Source organism: Mchenga conophoros, linkage group LG8 (assembly GCF_057382185.1).
Source record: "Mchenga conophoros isolate Kocher_MC1m ecotype Shallow Benthic linkage group LG8, M_conophoros_male_GT1.1, whole genome shotgun sequence".
In the NCBI taxonomy this organism is placed as follows: domain Eukaryota; kingdom Metazoa; phylum Chordata; class Actinopteri; order Cichliformes; family Cichlidae; genus Mchenga; species Mchenga conophoros.
In genome coordinates, this window is record NC_140533.1 from 5220007 (window position 1) to 5230212 (window position 10206).

At 39.4% G+C, this 10206-nt stretch overlaps 1 protein-coding gene across 2 annotated transcripts; it reads right to left on the reverse strand.

Moving 5' to 3' along the window:
- Positions 1-475: 475 nt before the first annotated feature.
- rsph1 (radial spoke head component 1) lies at positions 476-5183 on the reverse strand. Of its 2 annotated transcripts, none has more exons than XM_085283695.1 (7): positions 5017-5183; positions 4811-4924; positions 4415-4520; positions 4172-4262; positions 3736-3871; positions 2690-2761; positions 476-1710 (listed from the first exon to the last, which is right to left on the reverse strand). In XM_085283695.1, exons 1-7 carry the CDS (start codon positions 5065-5067, stop codon positions 1588-1590), a joined length of 693 nt encoding a protein of 230 aa, XP_085139821.1. In that variant the 5' UTR covers positions 5068-5183; the 3' UTR covers positions 476-1587. The 2 variants fall into 2 exon arrangements, with proteins under 2 accessions (XP_085139821.1, XP_085139822.1); XM_085283696.1 differs by having other exon boundaries at positions 476-1733.
- Between the last annotated feature and the right edge of the window lie 5023 nt (positions 5184-10206).

Consider the following 10206-nt stretch of genomic DNA (forward strand, 5'->3'; position numbering starts at 1 on the left):
ATTTATTTTATAGAGAATATAAAGAAACATTCATTTACCTATGCTACCCCTGCAACAAAGGTCTCCATTATAAAATATATAGTGTTTGAGTTCCCAGCATGTTTAAAATTTTGCTCTAACTTTCACTTGACAGTGCATGAATCAAAAACATCTTTTCCATCTTACCTCCACTCAGGTATTTATTCCAACAGGCTATACAGTAGTTTGGGGCGTGTTGTTTGTTTTGTTTTTCAACAAATTTGACATAGCTATAAGACTATAATGAAGGAGAAGGTTTAATCTAAAATAGTATAAAGCAAAGACAACAGACAAAAACTTGTATTCTTTTTTCTTTTAAATGTTAGAGAGAACAGTTCTGTCTTTCAGCAGAACTGCAAGTATACTCAAAAGATTAATAAAAAAATGAAATATTCTTCTGAAAGCTATATAGATGAGGAAGTCCTTAGTAAATATACCTCAGATGAACAACAACATATGATATATTACACAGTGTAAATGTTTATTAAACAAATGTACACCAAAATACAGAAGCAGTTGTAAAAATTAAATACATCCTGTGATTCAACAGCTTGTAAAACCACCTTTTAGCAGCAATAACTTGAAGTGATTTCTGTATAACTTAATTAGTCTCTTGCATCTTTCTGAAGCACTCTTCTTTACGGCGTTGTTTCAGTCCATTGAGGTTTATGGCCAAACCTTCATGGCAATTTAAATCAAGCTAAAACAATCTCAATTTGAGGACTTTTACAAACAGTGATGTATTTTCAGTGAGGTATTAGTACTTTTTACTAAACAGCATAACGGATCAATACACCTTCCACCACAGCTGCCCCCTTAGTTTAGTTTTGATCTGCTTACCACAACAGAAATGTCACAAACATGAAATGACCCCCTCCAATTCTAAGGACCTATGTTCTTGATGATTTATGATGTCACCCTTTGGTTTGTTAAGCCATCTTCATTTTTATTGGTCCCGATTATTCATTTATTATTTATTATTTCTAGCACTGCTTTCACATGCTCACATCTGTGTCTGCATCAAAATAAAACTCGTCTTCCTTATTTGCATCAAGAAAAAATATATATATACCAAAACTTAATGCAAAATTAAAATCAACAAGGCTGTTCCAGGTGATCCTCTTGGAGGCACAAGCTCATAATGTGGAGGAAATTTCAATTTTGGTGATTTTTAAATTCTTTTAACATAATGTTAGTCGTCTACATTAGTCCAGGAAACTGCAGGGAAAAACTATGATCTGCACAAGCGGATGGTCCAGCACTGATTTAGGGAGCAACTGATTTGCTTTTGCTTTTGCATTTTAACTGGTGAAGCATACATTTAAGTATCAATCAATCATGCTTGCCCATGCAAAAATCATTATCAAAATTAACTTTTTATTAATTGTGCAGCCCTAAAACAAGTATATTGACAATTATTTATAAAATTTTAGCCTTTTACTGAACATTTTTTAAAGTTTTAATGAACATTTTCAGTGTTTTCAAATTCAAAATCTCTAGGGTTGCAAGAGTAACCTTCTGTATGGGGTTCTGCTATCAGACAGTAGTTTTACAATCATGGCTTGCATGTCACTGTTGAATTTCACCTGAAGTCTCTTTCCCAGGAGTTTCTGTTGTTAGGCCTGTGACACATTTGGGAATCCATTTGAGGACAGTGGCATCCCACTCACCCTCAGCTCTGTCCTGCAAAGGCTGGAGAGAGGACAGGATGAATCCTACAGATAGAAAATGCTCTAAGAACACACTTTGGCATGTAATTCAGTCAGAATGCAGACATATTTCTGTGTTTCCACAAATAGCAGCATGACTATCTGTAGAGTGAGCTGAGCATGACAACATCTGCAAACACAAGGCACATCTGCAGCCAGCACACAGCCACTCAAGTCAATTTGATTATAAGCAGATTTTAAAACAACAAGGGCTGACCAAATTTCTGTATGACTAAAAATAATAACTCAGAGCAAACCAGAAAGAACAAAACAAACAAAAAACAAAGTGAAAGAAAAGTATCAAAAACTAATTCACATTTAAATGCAAGCATGTAAATATGCTTCTTCAAGCAGGTTTTAAAGACAATTTAAAGAAGTGTTGGTGAGGTCCTGATTTGAAGAGGCAGACTGTTCAAAAGTGTATGTGCAACTACAGCAAAGGCCTGATCTCCTCTGTGCTTTAATAATAATGGATTGCATTTATATAGCGCTTTTCGAGTCCCTCAAAGTGCTTTTACAATTCATTCACTCTCACACACTGGTGGAGGCAGCTACAGTTGTAGCCACAGCTGCCCTGGGCCAGACTGATCGGCCCCTCTGGCCAACACCAGTAGGTGAAGTGTCTTGCCCAAGGACACAACAACCAAGACTGTCCAAGTCGGGGCTCGAACCACCAACCTTCCGATTACAAGACGAACTGCCAACTCTTGAGCCACGATCGCCTTTAGTCTGCTTCTCAGAACAACCAGAAGCTGTGATCAGCTGACCTTAATGCTCTATCTCGTGACTTTTTTCCCCTTAATAAATGAAATCTTTAAAAAAGTGCATTTTGTTGGTATGTGGGCTAGCTTTGTCTGATACTTGTTCGATGATCTGAATGTGTGAAAAAAAATAGTAGCTCAGGAAGGGGGCAAATATTTAACATCACCGTGTTTCTGTTCAAGTGAATCGAGTGGATTTACCTGCTCTGCTTTCTGGTATTCTCCATGCTGCTCACAGCCAATGTCAAACACATACTTCCCCGGGCCAAGCGGCTACAAAATTAAAACCGAAGATAATAAGGGAGAGAGGCACAGACTCATCCTCATTTACAATGACACAGACCACAATGATATAAGAACTGATTGTTGTTTCTGTTGATTGACACTGAAATCACCAATCTATGTCATTTTGGAACAGTGGGGCAAAAAACAAAACAAAACAATACACAAGGCAAGAATGGAGCCGCATAATGTAACTTTCTTTGTGGTTAAAAACAGAAAAATGAGTTTTTTGTTTTTCCTTAAAAAGTCTTTTTACAACACTTTGACCTTTTGATTATGTGATGAATGAAGCGATTCTGAGGGCTCTATAGAAGACGCACCTATCCTAAAGCCTCTACTTATATCAAAGTAATAATGCTACAGTATACATACATTCTTTAAAATTAGACTTACGCTGAAGTACAAATGTTCTGCATTAAAACATACTTCAAACTCTATAGAACGGTTAAATCATGGAGATAGCTGGAGATAATTCACTATAGCTAAAGCACACCATAATTTAATAGTTTATATATATATATACATACATACATATATTAATCTAATTCTGCTAAATAGAAGTACAGTAAAAGAGTACAGTCCATCAAACCGACTAACTAACTAAAAAAACTAACTAAAATCCCCACAAAGCACGGTGACTAATGAAGCCTCCAGGAAAATGGTTAACTCACTGGACAAATGATGTCGTCCCCTCACATAAATATACACACAGGTGCAATGAAAAGAGTGAATGATGCTCTGAATTTAGGGGAATAAGGAGGACGGTGTCATAAAAACATTTATGTCACTAAAAACAATGAATAGTGATGACAAATAACACATAACTTAACAGTGATCACAAAAATCATGATAATCATTTTGGCTATTGTCACTTTTCACACCATGCACAGGCTACATTAAAACATATTCAGTATTTTGATCGATCACTGACCAATTTGTGAGAATGTTATAAAAATAAAACTTACATAGTTGTTGATAAAGTTGCCCATGAATCTGTGGTTAGTATGGAGGTACTCTCCAGCTGACTCCATCTTGCCGTTCACCCAAGTGCCCTTGAACTTAGAGCCAGTTTCTTGGTAGTGGTAAATGCCCTGTCCGTGCCTGGAAATCACAAAAACAGCAAAGATTCAAGTAGCTTTTAACATATCTAGTTACAGCTAACTTCAAAGTAAAAGCATGTTGGTGCAAAAAAAAGTTCAAACATCTCAGAAGTTAAAGACATGTGACAGCATTTCTGGGACTACATTTCAACATGAAAAAAGTCCTGCTCTCTAGAGTATTAATACTGTTGAATCAAAGTAAATTATCTTAACATAAAAAGTGTATATATAATATAAACCCTGACTCCTTCTGGCATTACAAGTTGTTATAGCAATTGTGATTGCATTTCTTGTGACATACCTCAAATTTTGCAGCCACTCTCCATCATAGGTGTCTTTGTTGGGGTAGGTGTAGACACCGTGACCTTGTCTCATATCCTCAACCCACGACCCTGGCAGTCAGAAGAGGCAGTGGTAAGAGTTTTGCTTACAGAAACCAACATCAGAGCTTCAGCTGGCTTTAAAAACGTTCTCAGGACTGTATAAAAATAATTTTGATTGGTAGAAGTACACAACACACTCATGTAAAGCACATTTGTTATACCTTCATATTTGGACCCATCGGGATAGTAGAAGGTTCCCTGTCCATGTTTCATGTTCTGCTGGTAGTTCCCTACATATCTCGCCCCATTCTTGAAGCGATATGTCCCCTAGTGGAGAAAGCAGTTATATTTAAATATATATTAGTCCTTACCCGAGTAGCATCAGGGAAAAGCGTGAAATATTAAGAATTTTCTTTGGGACTAAATATTTAAATAAAATTGTAATTAGAGGGTAAGACTGCTTTAAACTGCTTAATGTTCTCACGCACTGTCCACACTGTTATCTAATTTAGCAGCTTTTTCTATATCTAAAGGATAATGTCTTTATGTGCTGATATGCACATACATGCAGAATGTTCTGTGCTTTGGACTGCAGGGGTCCAGCTCAAACGTCCTACCTGTCCGTGTCTTCTCCCGTTCTGATAGTCTCCCTGATAAATGTCTCCGTTGGGCAGAATAGCTTTCCCGAATCCGTGCCTTTCTCCAGCTTCATTTCTGCCTCCTTCATACTCCTGCTCGGGTAAAAACAAAATAGGGTTTTACCATTAGCTTTAGTTCATCGTCGGCAGCAAACAAACTTAACACGATAATTATATTCTCTCACCCCGAGTTTATTTTGTTCATCCTCGAACTCCTCAGATCCTACGTCCGACATGTTTCTGTCAGTTTCTGAACGACTGTGTTGTAGTTTTAGTTGAAACAGAAGCGCCAAAAACGGGGAAAATCCTGCACCTGCTCTTTTAGCCTACTAGTTTACAGTTGCTATGACAACCGTCGGTCACGCGAGCTAAAGACCCAGGCGCGCTCTTGCCTGAGAAGACTCTTGCGCAGTATTGATGTTCATTTGTGTACTGGACGGACGCAGCCACAAGAGGGCGCCCGTCTGACTCCGATTTTTTTTTCCAAGCTAAAAATGTTTATTTTGGAGAATACGTTGTAAGTTACTATGGGTTTTTTAAAATGTGATAGTAGCTTTTTATCTCTACTCTATTAAACTTTAAAGCCAAGTTCCCCACTTCTCCATAATGAAAAGCAACGAGTGTATTCAATGTAGTTCAGTCTATTTTGGAGGGTGTTATTCTAGCAGTAAACATGGTGAGCCACCCCTTATTTCTTTATATTTTAATTCCACAGGATTGGACTTTCTTCCTTTAATTGGTTTGAAGAGTTTTCAAGTCAGTTAACAGATAACTTCGCAAAGAACCATTTTTAAATGATGTATTCAGGTACTTTGTTACTTGTGGCAAAAATACATGACTGGGACCCATTTAATTGAATCTATGAAAAATGTCAAAGATCACACCTTGACAGATATATATAGTATTTTTGTATGAGCAAGGTAATTCCCAAGGGGCTATTAGCCAACAAATATACCTTAAAAACTGGACGAAAGAAGAAGTGGCAGGCCTAAAAAACTACAGAACATCAACAGTGTGTGACAGTCATGTTGTAAAGTGACAGAAAAAGGGCTTGACACAGCATGTGAGAGCTACTGCACTGAAAGCTATTCGTCAACAATAATCTCAGTGGAAGGGTATGAGGTATTACAAACTACCAGTGTTGGTCAAGTTACTTGAAAAAGTAATCAGTAACTAATTACCGATTACTTCCCCCCAAAAGCAATCCCGTTGCTTTACTGATTACTAATTTTCTAAAGTACTTAGTTACTTTTTAAAAACATGATTTACAACCTGAATAAATCTAATAAAACTAGTTTTAATAGTTTTAATCTTTTAACTTTATGCATCAAGCAAAAATTCAATTATATGCAGCATTCTCTGACTGGAAGAAATTTGTTTAACATTTTAATAAATTGTGTCAAACTTAGTTCAGTTTTGCTCTTTTAAAATCTGCTTCAAAGCTCCAAAGGGCTTTTTTATGACCACACAATCAAAAAAAAAATTCACAGCATTTCAATAAATGATTCATGAAAAAACATTTTTCTTGATATCTTGGCAAATCAGTATGTCCATCAAATGACACCAACATAATAAACTTAATGACCTCTCCTTTGCAGCTCTTTATTTAGACAACTTGAACTTGTTTTGACATTAACTCATAAGCCCTGAGATTTTGCCATCTGTTGCATTAAAGATTAGAATGAACTCTGGTTGTAATCCACTGTGTTCAGCTGTTCCCTCTGTGACTCAACATAAGGTGCCGTTTAAAATTTCTGAAGCAGGTATTCAATAACATACATAATAAAGATAAATGAACGGCAGTTTGTGGCCGTGGTGATAATCTCTGTGGCATCATTGTCCCTTTGAGGACAGTTCCTAAGAATATCTCACTCCTGATTAATTCCTGAAACAGTGCATATTTAAGAAAGGGGCAGCTAATACCTGGGTTCACTGGCTGCTTGTTCGAGATTTAGCACCTCACTTGTCAATTTATATCCATCTAATCTCTCTCTCATGACGCTGTCACTGGTTTTTAAAATAAGTGACAGTTTAACAGCCTATTATGACCTGTTTCCTGGGCATGATTAAACACCTGGCACCATCTGCCTGCATACAGAAACATTATACCAATAATGTTAAAATGTTGACATATCTGATGTAGATAAAGTTGCCCAGCACAACTTAGTTAAAAATAAAAGTTATACATTGATTTGCATGCCCAAGCAAAAGATGACTTGTGGAGAAATCCTTGTTGGCAAGCACAGTGGTAGTTTGTCACTAGATTGGTGCACATCTCATGAGGGGTTTTGGGACACTTCTCTTTACTTACTTACTTAGTACTTAGTTCCTCCTACGCCGAGCGGCGCATCGGGCAGCTAGTGATCTCCATCGATGTCGGTCAGCAGCGACTGCTTCAGCTTCGTCCCAGGCAATGTCGACAGTTCTCAGGTCGTCCATAAATGTTCGACGCCATGTGGTCTTTGGTCGGCCTTGCTTTCGCTTGCCAGTTCGTGGACGCCATGTCATGGCAATCTTAGCTGGGCGATGAGGGGGTAGGCGTAAAATACACTCAACAAAAATATAAACGCAACACCTTTGTTACTGCTCCCATTCCCCATGGGATGGACGTAGAGACCTAAAATTCATTCCAGATACACAATATAACCATCCCTCCCAAACAGTGGTCACAAATCAGTCCAAATGTGTGGTAGTGGGCACATCTGCTATATTGAGATAATCCATCCCACCTCACAGGTGTGCCACATCAGGATGCTGATCTGACATCATGAGTAGTGCACAGGTATACCTCAGACTGCCCACAACAAAAGGCCACCCTGGAATGTGCAGTTTTTTGCGCTATTGGGGGTCTGGGGACCCAGAACCGGTCAGTATCTGGTGTGACCACCATTTGCCTCATGCAGTGCAACACATCGTCGCATGGAGTCTATCAGATTGTCAATTGTGGCCTGTGGAATGTTGGTCCACTCCACTTCAATGGCTGTGCGAGGTTGTTGGATATTCGTGGGAACTGGTACACGCTGTCGTATACGCCGGTCAAGCACATCCCGAACATGCTCAATGGGTGACATGTCCGGTGAGTATGCTGGCCATGCAAGAACTGGGACATTCTCAGCTGCCATCTGCCCTGAACAATGTGAACCATGATTCATCCGTGAAGCGCACACCTCTCCAACGTGCCAGACGCCATCGAATGTGAGCATTTGCCCACACAAGTCTGTTACGGCGACGAGCTGGAGTCAGGTCAAGACCCCGATGAGGACGACGGGCATGCAGTTGAGCGTCCCTGAGACGGTTTCTGACAGTTTGTGCAGAAATTGTTTGGTTGTGCAAACCAATTGTTCCAGCAGCTGTCTGGGTGGCTGGTCTCAGACGATCTTGGAGGTGAACCTGCTGGATGTGGAGGTCCTGGGCTGGTGTGGTTACACGAGGTCTGCGGTTGTGAGGCCGGTTGGATGTGCTGCCATATTCTCTGAAACGCCTGTGGAGGCGGCTTATGGTTGAGAAATGAACATTCAATGCACGGGCGACAGATCTGGTTGACATTCCTGCTGTCAGCATGCCAATTGCACGCTCCCTCATTGCTTGTGGCATCTGTGGCATTTTGCTGTGAGACAAAACTGCACATTCCAGGGTGGCCTTTTGTTGTGGGCAGTCTGAGGTACACCTGTGCACTACTCATGATGTCAGATCAGCATCCTGATGTGGCACACCTGTGAGGTGGGATGGATTATCTCAATATAGCAGATGTGCCCACTACCACACATTTGGACTGATTTGTGACCACTGTTTGGGAGGGATGGTTATATTGTGTATCTGGAATGAATTCTAGGTCTCTACGTCCATCCCATGGGGAATGGGAGCAGTAACAAAGGTGTTGCGTTTATATTTTTGTTGAGTGTATGTCCCGCAAAGCAAAAGCGTCTTTCTGCAACAACATCGGCTAATGGGCGGGTGCCTGCTCTTCGTAGGACCTCCTCATTTGTTATTCGGTCCCGGTAGGAAATTCTCAGGATTCGCCGCAAGCCACGTTGTTGAAGCACGTTCAGGTGTTGAATAGTTGCACTTGTTGAGCGCCAGGTTTCACTAGCGTAAAGTGCAGTAGGGAAGACGATAGAGTTCAGTAGTCTGAACTCTGCCTTTGCCGGTCCCAAGCCCGGATGAGAAAGGAGGAGGGTTGGGCGTGGGGCTAGCAACCCCACCCTGTAAAAACTCCAATCGCTACGGAAACAGCAACTTCTCTTTACAGAAACTCTAAATCTTTTAGTTTTCTTGGTTGCCTCTTGGGAGCTCCCTCCATAGATTCTCTGTAAGATTGATGCGATGAAATCATCCTGTATCTTTAACAGAAAAAAGACTCAAAGGAAGTTTCCACCTCCGTGCTTGACTGTGGGGATATTGTTCTTTAGGTCATACTCAGCATTTCTCTTCCCCCAAACACAGCGGGTCAAGTTGATGACAAAGAACTTGTAGTTCTTCATGTAGTTTATAACATTTATGTCATGTGTTTTTTCTCAATTGTGCTTGCTATCCTGTCTCTCTCCATTAAAATGAAACTACCATAAAAATGAGAGACTATTCATTTCTTTGTGAGCAAAAGCAGAAATTTAGCAGGAGATTGAAGAATTATATCCTCCACTGTATGCCCTCTGATCTCAGCCAGAATTGACATATTTTTCATGAGGTTTTTTTAATAGCCAATAAAATGTCATTGAAAACTTTTTTGCATTTTTTAATGTACTATCAAGGTTTAACAAAAACGTTTTAAAGCTAAGGCAACCTCTTTCTGCACTAAAGTGACATTGGGTTGGTTTTTTTTGTTTCTGTTGCATCTGTCATCAAGTGTCCCTCAGACAAGATTCTTTGGGACAGGAAAAAAAGAAGCCTCAGATTCTCTAATGTGACCGCTAGTCCACTGTGATCTCTAAAGCCATCCCAGAAGGATCCTGGAGGAATTTCTATTGAGGGCTTTATCAGCTATGACTTTATTTATAAGCCTGTCATGACTATCAGAAGTGTCACCGCGCACCATTAATGGTACATTTCAAAACAATAAGCTTTGGAGATAAGTGAAAAATGTATTTTGTTACATTGCTGTGAAGACAGAAATCCTTGCCATGACATATGAAGTGTATTCACCATATGAATTTTTGAAATATGTAGGAATGTAAGTAAATCAGGACATAAAATAAAACCCTGTAAAACACAGTTTCACATTTTTTATGTAATTGTTTCATGACTTTATTTGTGAGAATATTTGTGATACCACACTCATGTTCATCTGAAACTGGAAAATTAATACACACACAAACACACACACACACAATAGAAACCGTAGAAAATGACAGATCTTTCAGTCAGCTATGCGTTCTAAT